General features: G+C 38.9%; 1 protein-coding gene across 1 annotated transcript; it reads right to left on the bottom strand.

Moving 5' to 3' along the window:
* Positions 1 to 452: 452 nt before the first annotated feature.
* Positions 453 to 23,969, bottom strand: LOC117302695 (exosome component 10-like). The gene is made up of 21 exons (XM_033786692.1): positions 23,871 to 23,969; positions 22,249 to 22,385; positions 21,395 to 21,518; positions 20,696 to 20,812; positions 20,169 to 20,328; positions 18,586 to 18,694; positions 17,598 to 17,784; positions 16,941 to 17,084; positions 16,107 to 16,297; positions 14,641 to 14,797; positions 13,572 to 13,652; positions 12,663 to 12,781; positions 11,458 to 11,572; positions 11,161 to 11,311; positions 9,750 to 9,937; positions 7,683 to 7,802; positions 5,703 to 5,870; positions 3,552 to 3,714; positions 2,683 to 2,837; positions 1,560 to 1,633; positions 453 to 708 (listed from the first exon to the last, which is right to left on the bottom strand). The coding sequence occupies exons 1-21, from the start codon at positions 23,967 to 23,969 to the stop codon at positions 657 to 659; spliced, it is 2,811 nt and encodes a 936-aa protein (XP_033642583.1). The 3' UTR covers positions 453 to 656.
* Positions 23,970 to 24,071: the final 102 nt, after the last annotated feature.

The raw sequence follows: 24,071 nt of genomic DNA, 5'->3' as shown, positions 1-24,071 counted from the left end.
CGAACATCAGCAGACCTTTTAGATAGAAGTCAGGTAACAGTATTGTTTAATTACCGGAGTGGTGCGTTCGCATTGGACTTCTTGTCCCTGTTAAGTTAACATTGTTAAGTTCTTGCCGCTCGAATCGGCCTGTTAAGTTAACACTACAGCGCCGTGGCGGTAACTAACCACTCTGGTAAGTTACCGGCTGTTCGCACTTGGTCAACAATTTGCAGGGGTAACTTAACCATTTTTAGGGGTGAGAGTCATTACTTACGAAAAAGTCTGAAACTTGGATACAAATTCTAAGGTATGTTGAAATGATGCCATTTCTACCGTTTGGTAACCCCTGGGGTTATAGATTCCAAGGAGCTTTTGGAAACAGTATCCAAAGCACTAGAGAAGTAGACCAATGAGCAGGATTTCTTTATTTGTGGGACAAAATATTGTCTGATTTTCTTCACCAGGTCGACATAAAAGGTCTGAATTCAGCCAAAAGTCTGAACAATCTCATCCCTGCATTTTAAGTCCAATGCGAACACGGCTTTCAGAGATTTATGGGTAGGGTGTAAAGTTTGAGCTTGTGGGTACTCCTGAACGTACATGTGAAGATAAACAGAGGCTATACCATGGATTCGTTGATAATTGCTACCTTCAGTAAGCATGTGACAACAAGTCTATCTCTTAGGCCAATGATGCCTGCCTCCCGGATGCCTGCCTCCCGAATGCCTGCAAAAGAAGTAAACAAACATGGGTGGCATGGTTGGTGTGTGCGTAAAGCGCTCGCCTCTCACCAAGGTGACCCTGGTTCGATTCCCAGCCAGGGCCATATGTGAGTTGAGTTGTGCATTGGTTCTCTGCCGTGCCACAAGGGTTTACCAGGCCATCCGGTTTTCCTCCCTCGGGAAAAATTAAACACTTTCGATCTTGGCTGTGCTCCGTGGTCATAATGGGTTGATGTGGCTTGCAGCCAGAGGAGCCCTTGCATGCCTGCTTCTCAAACACATTGTAGCCGCGTCCTTCGCAATTCAGCTCTTAGTGAGGATGATTAGCCCCCCAAGTTATTATTGTATTATTATAATTGCTTCTACAGGTATCTACAATCCTGGCCGTATCTCGTTGGGCCCCCCAGCCCCCTTTCAATGTTGGTTCTTTACTGCACGGATTGCTCTGCGTTCCAGTCAACATTGAGCGGGGGGACGGGGGAGAGAATGTGTCTTGTCAGGGGGAAGTGGACGTGGTTTTATTAAATGTTGGGAATGGGTGGCCCAAGCATTTCGGCTGGGAGTGTAGTTCCTTAGCTTAGCTTGGCGCACTACTTATTTCGTACCACAGGCTGTGTATTCCCCAGGGAGCTGAGATGGTTTAAGAAATTAAATAAACGGCCCAGTGACCAGGGGTAATAATGTTCATGTGACCAGATTCAAAATTAGAGGACTCTAGTGCTATATAAACATGTATTGTACTGTTACATAAATTTGAATAAATTTTGAAGGACTTGTACCTGAAAAACATGGAAATGTATTATGAGCATTTGCAAAAAAATTGTAAAAATGGATTGAAGTTATTGGTTTGTTTACCTTCCTGAGTCCTGCTTCGAGTAGGTCATACTTCGCTCTCCTTTAGGGTGGGCCATGTTAGGACGATTCTTACTCTAAAAGACAGACAAACAGCCAGATAAAACCAACAAACAAAACAAACAATCAAATAGTTTAGATGGAATAACAATACTTTGCATTGGTTAACTACCTTGGATTAATTCAGCCTCCAGAGGGCGATGCGGGACAAAGTTCATTGGATATTTTTTCAATGTGCCATCCTGATGGATTGTTGAACATGAAAACGAAAATGGTTGATGAAAATCATGGGATAAAATCATTCAAAAATGCAATTCTAATTTCTGGTTCTTTTTTTTTCTGTTTTGAGTATTGTGTGCATTATTAATGAATTAGTGAATAGACTAACGGCGACCCAGTTTTGGTTGACATGTCCGGCAGTCGAATGAGAAAAAGTTAAGGGAAACCCCTGACAAGCACTCATTGAGATTGAGTATTACAGTACGTCAACATTGCCTTGGATCGGGTGAGTTGGTCTTTGAAAAGCATTTGAAACTTTTTTTTTTTTATAAAATGGTTAGAAAAATCTTTGAACAGCAGAAAATAATGATCCACACAAATATGCCTTGAAATGGGAGACTTTTTTAGACGGTCCTTTTTCACAGTAGTGCACATGCTCAGACCTGTGCGCGCAATACTGAGCATGAGCGCGCACGCTCAGAGTCGCAAACAAGGACTATTGTGTCTGCTGTTGCCAGTGTCTCCTATTGCCAGTTTTCCTTTTACTTTGCGACCTAACACCGGCCATTTTATGGAGTCAAAACTTTGACTCCACAAAATGGTGTGTCGTTTTAATTCCTGGCGTAAAAGGAAAATCAAGCAATTTCGAGGCATATTTTTGTGGATCATTATATACTAGTTTTAAAACATCTTTCTAACCATATGCATTTTATAACAAACGGTTTCAAACGCTTTTTAAAGACCAAATCATCCGATCCAAGGCAACTAGTTCCTTTAACGTTTCAGTAAAATAACTTCCGGTAAATGTGACAAATGATCTTGTCATCTGCGTATCAGTGGTATGGCACTTTTGGGTCTCCATAGTAAAACAATATCAAACTAATCGACAGTAAAATACATTTTATACCTTAAAGTCAGGACGACCTCGTGTTGATGTATGAGAGTATGGGTCAAACTGTTTTGACACACCCCAACCCCCACCCCCACGGGCACCACGCCCACGACCTTGGCCGTCTCGTCCTCCTCTTTGATAACTTTTTCCCCGTCCTCTACCACTCGGCTCTGAAAATTATTCACAAAAGAAAGACACTAATGAGCAAAACATGATTATGAGCAAAACGTAAAGCAGATAATCAGCAAAAGATAACGATAACAATTAGCAATAGATAATAATGAAAATAAGAAAAAAGATAATAATTTTGTTTATTTTTTGTTTCAGGGTCTTTATATTTAACATGGTTTTTAGTGTTTATATACATCTGTATAACCATGAAAAGTAAAATCAAGAAAAGGTCAAAAATAAAATCCACAAAATGTAATTATTGACACATTTGGTATATATTGTCAAAGACCCGTCTTCTCACTTGGTGCAACTCAAAATATGCATAAAATATTAAACCTGTGAAAATTTGAACTCAATTTGTCGTCGAAGTTGCGAGAGAATAGTGGGAAGAAAAAAAGATGCTTGATTTTGGGACCTCAAAATCTAATTCTGAGGTCTCAAAATTACTCAAAATATTTATTAGCATAAATCCTTTCTTGGTGACGAGTAACGTCACGAACTATCACGGTCGGCCATTTATGGGAGTCAATAAATGGCCGACCGTGTTAGTCGACGAGGTAAAAAGAAAACCACGCAATTTCGAGGCATATGCATTTTATAACAAACGGTTACAAACGCTTTTTATAGACCAACTCGTCCGATCCAAGGCAACGTGTTCCTTTAACATAGATCACTGCACAATATAAATGTCTGTATTATATTATAGAGCTTACCGTTACTCTCTGTTGTATTGACCTTACTGTAGTCAAATGGTTTGAATACTGCAGCCTTTGAATCCATGTAAGGTTTTCTTGTAGTTTCTTGTGCTACCTTCTCTCGTTTAGCTGGTGGCCTGTACGTCATGACTGCGGAGTCCGATGGGGGAGATTTACGCTTCTATTTGGAAATAAAAGTTATCAGTTACAGCTTTCTGATTTTCTCGTATTGAAATCAACAAACCTACATAGCGTTTGATAAGCTTCCCTGGGTCGACCCTGCAGTGCTCATTCGGGTGAGCCCCTGACAAGAGCTAATCGGACGATCACTCACCCTCTCGTGGTGACGTCATGCACCTCGGGCCAGCCCCAAGTGACCCACTCCACAAGTAGGACACTGGGGGCTGACCCGGGTGAGCCCCTGGAATGACGTCAAAGCTATTTGAATGTACCGGGGGCAGACCGAGGTCGAAGGGAAGCAGGGCGGGCCTGCCAAGGACAATTTTTGCCCAGCACTCTGAGCAAAATACATTGTACTGCCCAGCCAGATATTTCCCTAGAATAATAATCTTAGACACAGAGAGAAAACACAGTCATACAAACATTTTGGAAACCTGGCATCATGCCTGAAGCTCGCACTTCAGCAATAATTTAAAGATGCTATATCAGATTTGTTGCCGATTTGACCCAAAAATTTTGTTTTAAAAAGTATTTTGATGGGGGTCGAGAAAGTTACAAGCTTTCATTTGAGCCATTGCTCGAAAAAGTCTGCCATTTATTAGTAGCAGTGAAATAAAGTGCTCAAAATGAGTTTTTGTCAGGACAATATATCATGTGACTAATTCTTATGTGTTTTATAAGAAACGTTTTAAATTTTTGTCATGGTTCCTGACCATTAAAAGTAAAAGCTAAACTGTTTTTCGTTGGAGCGTGTGATACTCTTTGAAATACCATTCACTCAAACAATTCTATTTTTCAATGTTTGGGGCCAAAATCTGACATAGCATCTGTAACATAAATAATTGTGTTTATCCGCTATAGCCCTTGGTGGATTTATTGACCACCACTAAGATTGGTTTAGCTACAACCCTGCTGTAAGTACTCCTGTAAGAATCAATCAATGTTTAAAGAGTGGTTCAACTTGTGATGCATCCTTGTGCGTTATTAACAAACGATTACAAACAATAGTAGCATTGTCTCCAATGTTCATTCTGTTGTAGAGATGTTTCCCCTGGGGTCCATTCCACAAAGAGTAAGGACTTCAGGGGTGCGTTCCACTCGCGCAAACGACTCGCAACTGTTCGCGCAAACGTTTTTTTATCGTTTGAACGATTGGTGCGTATACGCGATGTCAATATGGCGGCGCCCTGAAATGAAGATGGCGCGCACCATACGTAGGTTTTTTTTAAAACTTCGTTTTTTCTGCAATAGTCCTCTTTTTGACATCATTACATCAACTAATTTACTTTGTTATTCCAAATCTGCATTATCATCCACCAAAAATACAATGTAATCATGTTTGTGACAAAGAAATAATACCGTATGCTTGTCCGCCATATTAAAAACCACTTGCCAATACCTCAGAAGTATGTTCGCCTAAAGTTGCCAACGTTCGCCAACGGTGGCGGCGAACAACTCGTTCGACTTGAAATTGTTGGCGAACGTGCGCAACTGTTGGCAACGTTTGCGCGAGTGGAACGCACCCCTGGACTAGAAGTTAGGACTAGTCCTAGGAGATATTAAAAACTTAAGGTTAGTTCTAAGTTCGGACTAGCAACTCGTCCTAACTCGGGATAAGACTAGTGTAAACTCTTTGTGGAATGCACCCCTCCCCATCCGATGGGCTCAAGGTGCTTAGCAGTGTATTGTGTCTAAAGTCATTTGTTGTATTTTACAACACCATAATTACTTGACATGATGCATGTGTAGTGAATCTCACCTGTTGCTTTACGCCCATTTCATGTTTTGCGATTTTTCGCATCCAGGATAAAACATAGCCAAACTCACTCGTGTGAAAGCTATCCTAATTATGGAATAGTAACGGGTCCTGACTAAAAATACTAACCAACTACAAAAAATCACAACTGCGTTATAATCGCACTGATTGGACGTGTGAAATGACTCCACACCAGAACTACTTGACATGAAGACAGTTGTAGTTAATCTAACCTGTTTCCTTAGTGGTACAGCCTGAGCCTCAGTAGTCTTGGTGTCATCCTCATTGGTTCTGCTCTCGTTAGTAACTTGACTCTTACTGGCTGGAGTCTGTCTTACAGCGGGTATGGCAGGTGTCATCTTCTTGAGTTTCCACATTGTAGGTGATCCTTGCAGGTGATTCTACAAGAGAGTTAATAACAATGATAATAATAATAACAACTTCTTATATATTGCATTTCACACCCGAAGGGCGTCTCAAAGTGCTTCCACATTATTACCCCTGGTCACTGGGCCTTAAATAACTCCTTTAAACCATCTCAGCTCCATGGAGAGTATACAGCCTGTGAAACAAACATGCGCTTCTCGGCTAAATCAATCACAAAAACCATCTCTGTCCTCACAGGTACCCATTTACCCTTTGGATGGAGAGAAGCAATTTAAGTGTCTTGCTCAGGGACACAAGTGTTTTGACCGGTATTCAAACCCACACTCTGCTGAACAGAATTACAAGAGCTTGAGTTCGGTGCTCTTATCCGGTCGACCACAACGTATGCATAGCATTGGCTTATGGTCTGTAACACTGGCATGTCTGTACTACATCAGTAACATACGACTGCATGTATTTTGATCTCAGTGGAAGTGTCGCGGCCGAGCGGATAAGAGCAGTGTACCCAAGCTCGAGTCTGTCGTTCTGATCAGCGGAGAGTGGGTTCGAGTCCAAGCCGTGCCCCAGTGGAGAAATTTAAGATTACTTGCTAGAATTCCTCTTTCACGGCAATGATCGAGGCATACTACAAACATTACAAGACAGTCTAAGAAAAACGACAGTGTGTTTAATTTCTTTGCATACATCTAATTGAATTATTTTTAAACATAATTTTGTTCTCTTTCTAAACAAAAATGTGCTATTGACCCATTTCACCTGACGCCATCAGCAGAAAAATCTTGAATGCGCCATACTGGTGGGCAATTTCACTGTGCGTTTTTATATATAACTCTATGCTGCGCGTTATGCAGTAAAGTGTGCATTTTAGGCAACGCGTAATACACGTAAACCTAACTGCTCGCCAAAATGGTGAGTATGGCATTGGTCACCGCGTGTGATAATAATAATAAGAAGAAATGCTTATATAGCGCAATTCAGTACTGCAAGTACTCTCAATGCGCTTTACAAAACAAATAAACAAATTTATACAAGAGAAAGCAACAATTTAACTAAACAATACAATATTACAAAAAAGATTTAGTGAATAAGTGAGTTTTGAGATGGGATTTGAAGAGGTCTGGGTTTATCTGGGAACGTAGAGTAGCAGGAAGAGAGTTCCAAAGTGTGGGTGCGCTGAAAGCAAAGGTTCTTTTACCGTACGTTTTTGTTCTGTACGGGGGAACTTGTAGGAGAAGCTGTGAAGAGGATCTAAGTGACCTTGTTGGGGTGTATTTCAGTTCAGAAATGTAATGAGGGGAGAGACCATGGACAGCATTGAACGCGTGCAAGGGGTCAATATAGGTTTACTTTAACTTAATTTCAAGCTATACTTGTCATTTGTTGAACAAGTGCAGCATTCGACAGCAGTTTGGGTTACCTCTTCTGGTTGCAACCCCCATTTGTACTTATTTAGTTTTTATAACTATAACTTTATCTACATGTAACAATATTCCTGTACTTTTGTTGTTGTACAAATGGAAACAAAAAAATATAAACAAACACCCAACACCCCAAATGTGGGTGCATTTTTCTCTCAATACCTGGTTTTGCTTGTGTTTTAATGTTTTCTTGTGTGATTTTTAAATATTTCAATGCAATCTCCTTTTAAATTGTATAATTATATTTTTATCGTTGGCAGGGGGTCTGGTTTTACAATGACAGTTTTTATACTTTTGTTTTAACCTTGACAGCCCCTGTACAACTTGTAACTATTGTGTATGTCTCAAGATTTAAAAAAAAAAATAAAAAAAATAAATAAATAAATAATAAATAACAAGTACTCTTACCTCTAATGTAGAGATCTGGGTTGCTGTTGAACTCTGCTTACTTAAAGCTGAAGATAGAGAGATCTTATCTGCCTCTAGAACATCCGTTTTAATCTGGACTGGATCCTTGGGTGCAAGATACTGTAAGGGAATACCAAAGTCAAGAAATAGTCTTTATCACTTCATGCACTTTAAGCTCCTCTTCAATCAATAAGATCCTGTACAGCCTAGAGCAAGTTGGAGTGCGCACCATGGTTGAAGACACTGGACACTATTAGTAATGTCAAAGACCAGTTTTCTCATTTGCTGTGTCTCATTATATGCATAAAATAACAAACCTGTGAAATTTGAGCTCAATTGGACATCGTAGCTGCGAGATAATAATGGAAAAACTACCCTTGCCGCACAGGTTGTGTACTTTCAGATGCTTGACTACGAGACCTTAAAATCTAATTCTGATGTCTCGAAATCAAGTTTGTGAAAAATTACTTCTTTCTCGAAGACTACGTTACTTCAGAGAGAGCCGTTTCTCACAATGTTTTATACTATCAACAGCTCTCCATTACTCATTACCAAGTAAGGTTTTATGCTAATAATTATTTCGAGTAATTACCAATAGTATTCAGTGCCTTTTACTACATGTGAAACATTTTGACTCGAACCCAGGCTGGTCGACCATTGGTTGACTACCATTGTCAAACATTTAAAACTAGCCTCGAGCCCAAGGTTTCTTCACTGGTCCCAACATCACATTCTATTTTTTTCATGTGTTAAGCGGAAAGGGGAACCAGTGACACTATAGGGAAAAGACGCAAGGTTGACTAGACTTCCAAATTAATTGTTCGAGTGAGTGCATCACTGCGCATGTATGTTGCTGGTCAGTAGTCAACGACGGGTCGACTAAATGTGCCCATTCGAACTTGCTCCTAGTGTGACAAATAAAACTAATAACAGCTTTCTTATTTTAATATTTAACAATTGCTGTAGCATGCTTTCTTTGTTATAAACCTGAAAATTACCCTTCAAATATTAACAGAACTCCTCAAACACCATGGATTACTTCTTGTCCAGCATAGATTTAGCATCTTTAACTGCAGCAAATTAGCTCATTCTCTACTATAGAGCTCTATATGTCTTGCATTGCTAAAGAATATTACGTATTTTACACATTAGAAATACATAACGTTTTAGAGGGGTACAAATGTTTGAGTACTGAAGAAGGTTGGATATGAAATTGAAATACTGCTTTTGAGATTATCTGAGGATTATCCAGAACGCAATCGTCAACACATAAAGTGTCAGATGACAATGATGAGTGTGGCAAATACAGTGTCATTGATATCAGCCTGTAGTCGGCAAACAGTTGCTTAAAGGGTTTGGGTACTTTTTGTAACACAAAACACAATGTCCACAGATTTACATTACAGGAACACGTTGCCTTGGTTCGGTCGAGTTGGTCTTTGAAAAGCGTCCTGCAACCGTTTGTTATAAAATTGATATGGTTAGAAAGATGTTGTAAAAGTAGAATACAATCATCTACACAAATATGCCTCGAAATTGCGTGGTTTTCGTTTTACCTCGTCGACAAACACAGTCGGCCATTTATGGGAGTCAAACCGTGCAATTTTGAGTGATACTTGTGTGGATAATTATATTCTACTTTTAAAACATCTTTCTAACCATGCATTTTATAACAAACGGTTTCAAACGCTTTTCATAGACCAACTCGACCGATCCAAGGCAACGTGTTCCTTTAAACTTCCACAGTTTGAAGAAAATGATGGTAGAAAGCTTACCTTCAAATTTTACCAGCGGAGGTGCTGTAGTTTTTGAGAAATGTGTAAAACAATGTCACGAAAATATGTTTTACATGCTAAAATTGTTTTTGTTTCAGCGAGTTATTTTCGTCTCACAGAGACAATTTTTTTTGGGGTGACATATGAAAACAAAATAGAGGAAACTTACGTAACAAACCGGGTAAGTTTCATGTAAATCTGCATACATTGTGTTTTGTGTTCAACAGAAAAGTACCCAGACCCTTTCACAGCTCTACATATGAAAAACTGAAATAGAGGAAACTTAACAAACCTTTTCAAATGGATTGACCAATAAGGACTTCAGCACAGCTACTTTCAACTGCCCAGGTGTCATCTTGACTTCCTTACCAGTGCCATTCACATCAAATGCAGTAATGATAGGCTGGGCGGTCCTGCATTCTATAGAGCAGGCTCGACTACCAAAGAGACTTGAATGATGAGCGACGTGAGTGGGCTGGCCTATAATAATAATATATCCACCAGAAAAATGCTGCATTAGTAACTTAGTTCTTGCAAACAATGATTCACGTAGAGTACATGTCATTCTTTTAAGATCTCACTCTGTGGTAAGTGCAGTTAATAATGATCCTGTAAGCTAAAGTTTGCATTATGACCATGGTGCTGTATGTAAAGGAATAGGTCTTTTACACTTCAAAAAATTAGCTCTGCATATGTACCTTGTAGGAAAACAATTCAGGTACGCCCACTGTATGTGATGAAGCAAACTTAAAGGCAGTGGACACTATTGGTAATTACTTTATTGGTAATTTTTTTAGCATAAAACCTTACTTGGAAACGAGTAATTGGTAGAAGTTGATGGCATAAAACATTGAACTAACAATGAACATTAAAGGCACTGAATACTATTGGTAGTTGCTCAAAACAACTGTTAGCATAAAAACTTACTTGTTAGCGATCAAAGGAGAGAGGTTGATAGTATAAAACATTGTGAGGGATAGCTCCCTCTGAAGTAACGTCGTTTTCGAGAAAGATGTTATTTCTCACTAAAATATTTGAATTTGATTTGGAGACCTCTGAATTTGATTTTGAGGTCTCACATTCAAGCATCTGAAAGCACCCAACTTCGTGTGACAAGAGTGTTCTTTTTTCTTTGTTATCTTGCACCTTCAATGATCAATTGAGCTCAATTTTTTTTATTCATTTGTTGAGATACACCAAGTGAGAAGACTGGTCTTTGACAATTAACAATAGTGTCCAGTGTATTTTAAAGCTACGCTTTTTTTACTGGAGAGACCCAATATGGAGAGTGAACATTGACAGAACTACAACATCATGACAAATAGCATTTGTGCTCAAGATTGACTGTTTTTCTGTGTGCAATTTTAGTTGCCTATGGTTAGGAAAGGGTTAACCTACTGCGTAGATAACACAAAAGCCCTTTTTAGAAGACAGGATTTAGCAAGGCTCCCTTGCTTAGTTTTTATCATGGTTGCAGACAAAACCTTGTGTGAAGGGAAGGCATTGTTTATACTGTACACGAAGGACGGTAAATTTGTGAAAGTTTTCACTGGGAAACTAGGACAGTCAAAACATTGAAAACCTTTCACACAAAGTGTATTTTCTAAAATTTCACAACCATGCTCAAATTAGGTAAGGGACCCCTGCTAAACTGCTGTCGTGTGAAAAGGGTTTAAGACAAACACAAAGTGTGAAGTACTTACTGTGACCTTGATCATCAGTCTGACTGTTAGGTTGAGGTGTAGGGTCATGAGGACAGTACAGCAGACTGTTTGACACTGCAGGTATTGGCTTCAATGGAAACATCCCTTTCTGACTTGGTGGGCTGGCCGTCTTTGGAGTTGAGCTTGGTATCTGCAAGAAATCATTATTCAAATGAGGCTTCAGAGAAAACATTGGATGCTTCGTTAAAGTTGATGAATATTTGTGTGGATCATTATATTCTACTTTCAAAACATCTTTCTAACCATGACTAATCAATGGGATTGAATTAATCGTACCTTAATCTTGCCTTGATAAGCCTTAGCTTTTAGGATTAGCTGATGCACCTCGTTAAGCTGTTGTCTAACGAGTGGAGGGATTGGATTGCAGCATGCCAAGATTCCATGAGCTTCCCTGCAACATAATGATAAAGAAAATAAAGGCTTTTTATATAGCACACATATCCGTCACTCAGTGACGCTCCTAGCACTGTAACATACAATATTTCCTGCAAGATGTGGGACTAGGTTTGAATTATGAGACCTCATCCTTTTATAGCACCATGTAATATTTTACAAGGTGCTGTGGCGCAATTTGCCGCAAATCAACCAGGCACACTGGGGCAAACCCATTATCTTTTTGCTAAGTGCACTGGGTTCTTCTACGTGCATTACACAACACACAGGACCAACGGCTTTACGTTCCATCCCAAGGACGAAGAAATGGTTAAGTGTCTTGCTTAAGGACACAATTTTCACGACTGGGACTCGAACCCACACTCTGCTGAACAGAAACACAAGAGTTTGAATTTGTTGCTCTTGACAGCAGGCAGGGATGGAGAGTTGAGAAAGTTAATCCATCGTGTCAACGACCTTTGGAATACGGAGCAAGACTTACATTAGGAAATGATTAGCTTCATTTCTAATCTTATTGCTCGAATCATTAAAGGCAGTGGACACTATTGGTAATTACTCAAAACAATTAATAGCATAAAACCTTACTTAATATTAAGTAATGGGGAGAGGTCGATAGTATAAAACATTGTGAGAAATGGCTCAATTAACAATCTTTGACAATTACCAACAGTGTCCAGTGTCTTTAAAGGCACTTGACATCTTTGGTAATTATCAAAGACCAGTCTTATCACTTGGTGTATCTCCACATATGCATCAAATAACAAACCTGTGAAAATTTGAACTCAATTGGTCGATAAATTGGCAAGAGAAAAATGGCAGATAAAACACCCTTGTAGCACAAGTTGTGTGCTTTCAGTTGCCTTGAATTCGAGACCTCAGCTGAGGTCTCGAATTCAATTCAAACATTTTAGTGAGAAATTACTTCTTTCTCAAAAACTACGTTACTTCAGAGGGAGCGCTTTTCTCACAATAATTTTCACTATCAACACCTCTCCTTTACTTTTTACCAAGTAGTTTTATGCTCATAATTATTTTGAGTAATTACCAATAGTGTCCACTGCCTTTAAGATAGAAACAATGCAACTCACCTCGGTAGATTCTCAGCTATTTGTAAGAGCATGTGATTTGGCAGGATATAACCAGTACTTTCATCTTCTTGTCTAGCTGTACGATCACGCCATTTATACAACAGCTTCAATGCCTCATACTAAAATAGTCAACAACAAAAATATTCACAATATAAAACATCTTGAACTGGGCCCAATTTCATGGCTCTGCTTACCGTAAGCACAAAATCAGTGCTTAGGGAAGCAGGGAATTCTGTGCTTATGGCAAGCGTCTTTCACAGGTTAGCAGGTATTTTGGCTTCTACGCGTGCGTACTCCACATAACTAGGCATGCTATGCTTACACAGCTAGCGCAGAAATTCAGCGCTTACACGTAAGCGGAGAATTCGGCGGTAAACAGTGCCATGAAATTAGGCCTTGAATGATTATCAACACATACATATGGTGCAAAAAAGAGCCAGACCATCATTTTGAAGTAGTGTAAAAAAATAAAACCTGCCATTAATTTATTTCATTTTAAAATAATGCTATCCGGGAACACCCACAACAACGAACCTTGTTGAGGATGTGACGCCACTGGTGGAAGAAACTTAACCAAAGTCTCCGAGTTTCATTATTTCTTGTATCGTTTTTCACCAGACTAATTCTTTTGTGTGCGGGTGTTCCCGAAAAGCATAATTGGCAAAAAATAGTTAGTGGCTTGACATTCCACCCCCGCAGAGTCTTTCGAAAAAGACTCTGCTTGGGCGGAAACAGCAGACCACTAACTATTCTTGTGCATTTATACAATAAGCCCGTCATGTTGGTAAGCAGTTTGCAACAGCCTGTTTTATTATTTTCTAAAAACAGTAGAAGAACTACAGGCGGTAAAATAACTAGTAGAATATCAATATTGAGCTAAATGTCATCTAACCTAAAATAAAGCCATACCTGTTTAGCATTGAAGGTTTTCTTGTTCTTCCTCCACAGTGCTAGATAAGACTCATCAGTGAAGATTGGCTTGTGATATCTCTGTGTTTACAAACACAAGAAGAAATACACCATTACAAAGGTTTGTTAATGCAAGGTACATAATGCAATGTAACTAAACTGGGTATTCTTTGAGATCATTGGCAATGAACTCTTTCACATTCCCTAATTAACTAGCTAAAAATAGTTGAAATGCAAACATTATCCTGAAAAATCCAACACAAAAAAACTTTAGGTTTTTTTCCCAATTGTATGTCTACTACAGACTATGATCCACACAGATGACAGTAAACACAGAAGGCCTAGCCTATCGATCAAAGACCTGTACTAAAAACTCTGCCCACTGACTGGTAGCCAAAAATCGATGCGATCTATAATTCTATCAAACTGGATAAAGCTAAAAATCAAACCAGTTTAAAGGGTGTATGTACTTTTTGTAGGACAAAAAAAACAATGTCCACAGATTTACACTAAACTCACACAGTGTGAAGATAATGATAGTAGAAAGCTTCCCTGAAAATATTACGTGCTGAGGTGCTGTAGTTTTGGGGTAATGAGTAAAACAATGTCATGAAAATAATTTTGGTCTCATGAGACCAAAATTATTTTAAGCATTTACAAATGTATTTTCATGACATTGTTTTACTCATTTCTCAAAAACTACAGCACCTCAGTAAGTAATATCTGAAGGGAAGCTTTCCACTATCATTATCTTCAAACCCTGTAAGTTTAATGTAAATCTGTGGACATTTTGAAAAAGTACCCAAATCCTTTAACAGAAATCAACCTGTATGAGCGACTTCAATTATGAAGTAAAGAGTCTCATCTCAGCAGTTTTGGTTTTATCAACAATATTTTCTGTTGTTACCTTCTTGTGATGGCTCTTTGCCAACCAGAGCTTCGGCTTTAGGCTTAGGCTTCTTAAGTCTGAGGCATATCGAAATGTGTGCTTTTCAAAACGGTAGACATAGCCTAATAAGCCGGACCCACAGCTGCAGCTGCAGCTTGCAGAAAGAGGCCTTATAATTACCCTGAGACAAACTTGTCTACTGCGCTCAATGGCCTGAAGGAGTAGATTATTGGTCTTGTTGCCTCTCTCTATTAACTCATTCTTCATCTTGTGGTAGATGTACAGCAGATAGTGGGTATCCTCACGACTGTATTTCAGCATCTCTTCAGGTAAAGGTCTGCAATCACAATAAGGATCAAACGTGTACAGATTAGTAAGATTTGAAACTTTGCATGGTGGAAATACGATATAGAACAGAAAGTTTGCAGTGGAAGTGTCATGGCTGAGCGGTTAAAAGCACCGAATTCAAACTCTGGTGTTTCTGACCAGCAGAGTGTGGGTTCGAACACCTAGCCATGACACTTGTGTCCTTAAGCAAGACACTTGACCATTGCTTCGTCCTTCGGTCCTGGTTGTGGCTGCTTAATGCGCCGTAGCACCTTGTAAACCCTTATAAGGTGCTGCAAAATTGGGTCTCAGAATTCATCTCTGCAATAACCTATCTTTTTGGCAGTTTGTATATACTCAGCGCCTTGAGTAACTTGTTTGGTAGATACGTGCGCTATATAAGACTTCGTTATTATTATTGTTAACACCATGTAATGATAAATCTCTTAATGAGTGGGGGTGGTCCTGACGGTTCTTTTCAGAGCCACCCCAACTCATTTAGAGATTATCGTTACATGGTGTTACCGCAAACCTTTCTATATCGTATACAGAAAGGATTACTTTGTTAATATTTGCTCGTATTTAGTAGGTGGTCGTTTTACTTATTTTTAGTGTATATTTCTGTTCTTTTAATCTGTGTATTGTTGTAATTGTTTTTAACTGATAATTGTTTTACTCTTGTATATGACAATGGAAACTAACTTTCTGTATAATATTTATAATGCGGACAATAAAATATTCTAATTCTACATTTAAGCACAGTTTTATGTTTATATGTGGCCTTTCTAGCCAAACTCTGGAGTGCACATATATTGTGAGTGGCCTTTACAGCACATCTTTTGGCTATGAATAAAACTGGTTATAAATGTTTACTATTAAAGTTGTTGTCAAGAGATACTTGCATGCTAATTGATTTTGATTCTTAACACAGCTTGCACATGTCAAGTTGATCCAAGCATTGGAATAATAATACAAATTTGGGAGGCTAATCATCCTTACTCGCAGCTAAGAGCTGAATTGCGAAGGAAGTGGCTTCAACGTGTTCGAGAAGCAGGCATGCAAGGGCGTCTTGGCTGCCAGCCACATCAACCTATTTTGACCACGGAGCACAGCCAGAGATTGAATGTGTTTGGGAAAACCCTTGCGTCACAGCGGAGAACCAACACACACCTCACATATGACCCTGGCCGGGTATCGCACCAGGGTCTCCTTGGTGAGAGGCAAGCGCTTTACGCACAAGCCAACCATGCCCTCTAAAGTCTTTTGTAAAGGCTTTTGTGATTGGCCCAGTTGTACACACGTATATTGAGACAACTTACCGTATCCTCCAATCAGCAAGCTGGTACTTCTTATCAGCATTTACTTCACAATATAACTGAAGTAAATGAGCAAGAGAGTTTCTTGCTTTGCCTAGGATGCGAGATGCCTGTCCAGTATCAACCATGTTGACTACATAAATACCCAAATCTCTCTGCAGCCATTCAATGTCCATATCAGCGCCATGAAATACCTAATTAAATAAATAATAATTAAATAAATAATAATATAATAATAATAATAGCAGGTATTTAAAGAGTCCTCTTACACAGGGTACCACAGCGCTTTATAAGAAACAGAGCAATAAGCAAATATATAATGGCACTATTAACAAATAATGGGCAAACAGTTTGTCTTAAGAAAGCAACCATTGAACAGGAAAGTTTTGAGATGTTTCTTGAAAACTTCTATCATTATTTTTTCTTTAAAAATAAGTAAATTGTTACCTTTCAAGTAAATGGTTTAAAGAGTCTGGGTACTTTTTGTAGGACACAAAACACAATGTCCACAGATTTACATTAAACTTACACAGTTTGAAGATAATGATAGTAGAAAGCTTCCCTTGGTAGAAAATATTACTTACTGAGGTGATGTAGATTAGTTTTTGAAAAATAAGTAAAACAAGTCATAAAAACAATTTTTGTTTCGGTGAGACGAAAATTATTTTAGCATGTATTTTAGCATGACATTGTTTTTTCTCATTTCTAAAAAATACAGCATCTCAGAAAGTAATATTTTCAGTCTTCTACTATCATTATCTTCAAACTGTAAAAGTTTAATGTAAATCTGTGGACATTGTGTTTACCCAGACCCTTTAATAAATGTGAAGCCTATACCTTGACTATAGCTGGATTTGTGAAGGAGTTGTTGAGAATGTGCAGTTCGCTTCTTAATGCCAGTGTATCGATGATGAAATCATGTTGACTGGTAGAGATCTGCATTAAACATGTGAATCCCTGGAAAGACCTGTAAGAATGGTGCTAAAAACACACAGAATCAAAAACAAGTTTTTAAATAATGGTAATAATAATACAGACTTGTAATGCGCATATATCCACCTTGATGTGTGTTCAAGGCACAGTAAAAAAGAAAGAAAAACAGACACACAACAAAATTAGTCCTTGAAAACCTGTGACATAAGATCATTTTTGAGAAGAGATTTGAATGTTGTAGTACAAAGACAAGATCTAAGATTAAGTGGTAGAGAGTTCCAGATGCGTGGCGCAGCTGAAGAAAAAGACCTGTCACCCCATGCGTGTCGAGACTTGAGTTCGATGAGGAGAAGCATGGAACAATACCAACCTCTACCCTTAAAGGTACCCATTTACCCATGTGCGAGAAGCAATTACAGTAAAGTATCTTGCACAAGGACACAAGTGTCACGACCGGGATTCGAACCCACTCTCCGGTGACTTAACCACCAGAATTTGAATTTAATGCTCTTAACCACTCGGCCACAACACTCTACAGTAGCAAAAAGATGTAAGGCTTACCTCCAAATCAACAGCAAACTCCTTTTGTTTATCAAGTAGTTGACTTAACTCATTTAACTGCTGGACAGTATCTACTAGAGAGACGGGGACTTCATCTAGAGAAGCAAATGATGGCGAGTCAACACGAACAAGCATTGAAGGGTCAGGTTTCAAATGGTCTAACTCATACTGGTATGGATGTGCTGAACTGTGAAGAGATGAAACAGGCAAACATCAAATATAATAATAATAATAATAATAATAGATTGGGGGGCTAATCATCCTTACGCGCAGTTAAGAGCTGTGTTGTGAAGGACGCGGCTACAACGTGTTCGAGAAGCAGGCATTCAAGGGCGCCTTTGGCTGCCAGCTACATCAACCCATTATGACCACGGAGCACAGCCAAGATCGAAAGTGTTTGATTTTTCCCGAGGGAGGAAAACCGGATGGTCTTGAAAACCCTTGTGGCACAGCAGAGAACCATCGCACAACTCTACTCACATATGGCCCTGGCCGGGAATTGAACCGGGGTCACCTTGGTGAGAGGCGAGCGCTTTACGCACAAGCCAACCATGCCACCATGTAATACAAATGCATTGTAAAGGCCCGGTCACACAGGCCTCGATAACGAGAACGGCAACGAGAATGTCAATGCACGCCCTCGATTGGTTGAATGAGCGTGGGCGTATTCTGCGTCGAGCATTTCAACCAATAGATTGCGTTCTCTTTGCCTCGTGATTGTTATCGTTTTCATTATCGCTGCAGTATGACTTGGCCTAAATATTTAAGTGAGAAATTACTTCTTTCTCATTTCTCACAATGTTTTATACTATCAACAGCTCTCTATTGCTCATTACCAAGTAAGTGTTTATTGCAACAATTATTTTGAGTAAATACCAATAGTGTCCAAGGCCTTGAATTGTTTTTATCACTGAGAGATGAAGCTAGTACTTTCTAAATTCATTCCTTATTTATTCATGGGACAATCAATGTTCAAACAGTTGCTTACATATCTTGGCTGTTCTGATTACCAACTCGTTGTTGATGGATGAAGTTTGATACAGCATCGGGAACATCCTTGTCACCTGAGGAGCTCGTCTTTGTCACAGAAGAAATGCCTTCAAGTCAAACAAAGACAAATATACAAAGAAAAGAATGACATTCAAAAAATTATAAAAAATAGGAATCCAAAGAAACAATCAGAATGGACATGCCAAAGCCAACTTGGTGAGTTGCAAACAGCTTAAAAAATTGACTTATAGAAACTAACCTTAATAGAAATCATTTGATCAACTTTATTTATAAAATGGAACATGTAAATAGGGATTGAGAACAGGACCCCAATTTCATGGCTCTGCTTATCGCTGAATTCTGCTCTCACGATCACCATTCTCCGCTTACGTGCAAGTGCCGAATTTCTGTGCTAGCTGTGTAAGCGTTACATGCCTAGTACATGTATTGTGGGGTACACATACGTGCAAGCCCAAACTCCCCGCTAGTACATGTACGCAAGTTTACTACTTTTTACTATTATTTACTTTACTATGAATAAATAAATTCTTAATTTGAAATATAGTATCAAAGAAGAGGCAAAACTACAATAAAAGAATGCATGACAGTATAACATTAGAGGCTTTTTTGCAAAAAATTAACAGGAAAACTTTATTTTAGTGTAAATTTGTGCAAACGCAATTTAATGAATCATATCTCTTATGTATTTCAAATCTATGGAATATATATTTGGTTTGCGGTAGCACCGTGTGCCAGGTAGAGTTTGTTCTTTAGATTAGAGAACTGTCATGCTCTATTTTCTACTATCGCGGAGTAGATTTATCGGATGTTCGGAAGACTTCTCAGTTCTGAAAAGAACTGTCCTGCTTTTTAATTACTCCCTGGGCGGTAGGTATAGAAAATTTGCTGGGACTACTACATTGTACATACACATGTACATGTACTTTAGCTTATTGGACTGTTATTACATGTACAATGTACATGTACCTGCACTACTGCGGAGTGAGTTTATAATTGGTCTCAACGTTTGGACTAGCTTGCTCTAGTCATCGTCTAGTTTACAGTGTGGCCATCTTGATTTTACTCCATTCCAACTCATTGTAACCAAACTGAGGCTGGACGACATAATAGTCTGGTGCCATGTTTGCACAATGAATGTTACTATTCATTACTGTGATTGGACACAGGGAACATGGCCGAGATGGTGACATCGTGATCATAGACCTTTTTCGCGGTGTGGCCATCTTGATTTTACTCCATTCCAACTCATTGTAACCAAACTGAGGCTGGACGAAATAATAGTCTGGTGCCATGTTGGCACAATGAATGTTAGTATTTATTACTGTGATTGGACACAGGGAACATGGCCGAGATGGTGACATCGTGATTATAGACCTTTTTCGCGGTGTGGCCATCTTGATTTTACTCCATTCCAACTCATTGTAACCAAACTGAGGCTGGACGAAATAATAGTCTGGTGTCATGTTTGCACAATCAATTTTAGTATTCATTACTGTTATTGGAAATATGGAACATGACTAAGATGATGACAGCGGTCTATTGAAGTTGACTCCCACTTACCTTGATTGAGGGGCTTTAAGGCATTAGGTTTGTGGGAGAGTTTGGGTACAAATGGCATATTTGCATTATCAATCTTGTCCTTGAACTTCAGCTGTGGTCGAGGGATGTTCTTAGCATGCATCATGTGGAAGGAACGCCCCTTACCAGAGTCCGATTGGTTCTGATTTAAAGAAGAAAACCGATTGGTCTGGGTTAACAAATCTTCAAACTGACTGAAATAATTAGCCAAAAAAAAAAAATTAGAGTGGTTGTCTACTGCACTAAAACCAAAATCCTAGTTATTTATTTGAATAAATTGTTTTATTTTACTCTCATCTGAAGGCATCTGAATGCACACAACTTGTGCGACAAGGGTGTTTTTTCTTCCACTATTCTCTCGCAACTTTGACGACCAATTGAGTCAAAAGTTTCACAGTTTTGTTATTTTATGCATATGTTGAGATACACCAAGTGAGAAGACTGGTCTTTGAGATTTACCAAAGGTGTCCAGTGTCTTTAAGGAAGGGGATAAATGTGATTTGACCTACCTGTCTATTCCAACTAGCTACCATGAGTTTGGGTGGAGCATTCTTCGGTTGTGAGCCAGGAGGGAGACCAGCCTTGCCTGGTTTGATTAGTCCTGATGCTTCATCCAATAACAGACCCTGCAATCAAATAAAAGGCATTCATAAAAACCTGGGGCAGTTTCTCCATTTTGATTGGTTGAGAGGACATCACGTGGGGGTGTTTAAACGGATGATATAACACCAGTAAAAAGTGTTTAAACCTGGTTAGCCTATGTGTGGCCACTGAATTAGCACAACTGGGATTTCTGACGTTCTAACCTTGTTCATCACTTTGTATTTTAACCAAGCAAGCTGAATTTATACCCGAAAGTTTGAGGGTTTCTGATTAATTTGTTCTTGACCAAAACAATAAAATTATTCATAGTGAAAGAGCCCGAAAAGTTAAGCGAAACCTGAAGTGAATGTCTGCGGCACAATGAGTAAAAACAATGTCACAAATATAAGTTTTGTCTTAGTTTTAGCATGGAAATAGTTTTGGTGACTTGTTTTACTAATTTCTCCCAAATTAAAGCCCCTCAGCAAGTAATATTTTTATGGAAGCTTTATCCATCATTATCTTCAAACTGTGTAAGTTTAATGTAAATCTGTGAACATTTTGTTTTGTGACCTACAAAAAGTTAACATTATTTTTATTTTTTTTGTCCAAGTAATTCTACCTACCACTTGTTCCAGAATGAGGTCATTTGTCTCAATGATAGCATCTGTTTTATCTTCCAGTTCTGGAGCTGAACTTCCACTTGTCAGACAAGCATTACTGCCTTGTTGACTCATTACACTGTTGATGCTGTCAAGTAACAAAGTCATAAAATTTTGATTTATGAAACAAATAAATAAATAAATAAATGAAAGAGTTCAATGTGGAATGAGAGGAATCCAATGAAATGAAATGTAACTTATCTAATTCTTGATTTTTGGGGGTTGAACACATAAAAATTGACTAGAGTGAGATTCGAACCAACGACCTCCGGATTAACGCGCCAGTGCTCTACCAACTGAGCTATCTAGCCCTATGTTGGCGGTCTCCTTATTTTGTCCTTTGTTGTACTGAAACAAATAGTCGCATCACCTCAAGGTGATCCCCTGGCTGCCGCTTCCAAGGTTGTATCGTAATTTGGGTGTGATCCCTGGCTACACGGCAGTTAATGGTTGTATGGCTTCTGACTGTCACTCCCGAACAAAGATATTGACAAACAAGGGAGACCGTCAACAGAGGGCTAGATAGCTCAGTTGGAAGAGCGCCGGCACGCTAATCCAGAGGTAGTTAGTTCGAATCCCACTCTAGTAAGTTTCTTTGTTCAACCCCAAAAAATCATTTAATCAAATTCTTTAAACGTTTCCTTTTGTTCAAGGTCACACCTTTCAAGAGTACCTTGTTGGTAGTTACTGGGATATCAGGGTTATAGCTAGACCAAAGTCTGTGGGAAACTTTAGAAGGAGCACAGAGGCCAAGACAGGGTCAACAGAGGCTTTTGCTTCCATGAAAAGAGAAAGATTACCAATGGCTTATGACTTACTTTGATAAGAGTCTCTCGGATTGGGTATGGCAATATTCCCTGAATGTTTTATAGCTTGAGTAGAAGTCATAGTCGTCACCACACGCTGGTAGACCATGAGCTGCTCTAGTCGCCTGCATCAAGGTGCCAAGTGCTTGCTAGAGAAAGCATCAAAACAATATCAATGTCAAAGTGAACGACACAAATCCTTCATATAAATAAAGTAATTTAGACTTTGAGAAAAGACTCTGGGTTGAAACGTCAGGCCATTAACTATTTTTTTGCATTTACACCGTTGGTCCATTTGGTTTGTAAGTTGTTTGCAACAGCTAACTCTATTTTCTTTATTACATGTACATGTATGTATAAAATATGCACAACTTTTAGTGACAGTGTCCTGGGGACGATTTCACAAAGAGTTACATGTAGGACTCATCTTACCTCGAGTTAGGACGAGTAACTCGTCCTAGTCCTAGGATCGATTGGCTCGTCCTAGGAACGATTTCACAAAAGATTAGAAGAGTTTAACACCTCCTAACTTCCATGGAAACGAACCCAAACTTGTCCTAATTTGATAACGGTATAAGGGTTGTCTTAGCATATATGAGTTTGTGTTGTACATGTACATGTACGTTATGGCGCTGCTACTGTTGTTAGCTGGCTTACTGCAAAGAAGCTTGTTGCATTGTTAACAACATAAATACTCCCTCCTCTTGCTCTTCTTGACATCGGAAGCCTAACTTCCCTTTTCAAAGAATGGTTGGTCCGACCATTCGTGTTTCAATGCATTGAGTTCCCTTTGAGAATTGAGTGACATCAAAACAACAAGTATCGCAAGATAGTATTTTGTTTTGAAGGGGGGTGTACCATGTTTTAAATTTAAGATGTTTTTGCATGTAAATTGTAATTGTAACTTGTCAAACATGCAGCATGTGGAGTTCAGACAAGTCTTAATTAATTTATATTAATTTTTAATAAACACTCCTTCTTCTACTTCTAGGTGGTACTCGGCAATGTCCGGATATAACGCCAAGGAAAAAACTAAATGTGCATGCGCAGCGTGGGTGCCTCCTTTACAAGGTGCGAGTAAAAAAGGGGGTCCATACATTGATATTGATAAAGAACCCTTTTAAATTCTCAAAATAATAAAAATAAAAGGAATGACGGATAACTTTCCGTATGGCGCCACCACTTTTTCACTCATTTTTACTAAAAGGGATATATCAATCGGGTAAATAAGTTCCTATATTATTTTATATCGAATGAAAAAGTGGTGGCGCCATACGGAAACTTTTCCGGAATGACTTTTGAAAAAATGGTGTGACGAGCCTAATAATGGCCATGCCCATGCAGCAAAAAAGCCAGCCCCCCCAAAAAAAAAAATGTTTTAGATAACACCAACTTTGCGCAAGGCTTCACATTTGCGTGAATATCTGGTGCACAGGCCTAAACCTGCTGCGTGCACAATATTAAAATTTAACTTTCATTGATGGCATCAAGTTTGCGCGCTCAGCGGAGGCTGAACTTTGCGCGATGGTTGAAGTTTGCGCCCACACCACACTCATCAAATCAAATAAAAGCGATATTAAAAGAGAGCCATACAAATACAACACAACAAAGTGGGATAACAGCATGTAATTTACCTGGGAATACTCGCTGACATCTTTAAAACCTGGAAGTAATTCGCAGTTTTCCGATGAAGGGTTGTCTGCAATCATTTCACTGCTGCTGGTGGCTGCCATGTTAGTTCTAAAAAATAGCTTTAATAAATTTACTGAACCTAGACTCATCTATATATTAATCGATGCTAAAAGAATCTGGTCACCCGACTAACACGCGTAGAT

The sequence above is a fragment of the Asterias rubens genome, chromosome 18 (genome assembly GCF_902459465.1).
Source record: "Asterias rubens chromosome 18, eAstRub1.3, whole genome shotgun sequence".
Classification (NCBI taxonomy): Eukaryota; Metazoa; Echinodermata; class Asteroidea; order Forcipulatida; family Asteriidae; genus Asterias; species Asterias rubens.
The sequence above is the reverse complement of the archived record's forward strand: the minus strand, read 5'-3'. Positions and strand labels throughout refer to the sequence as shown.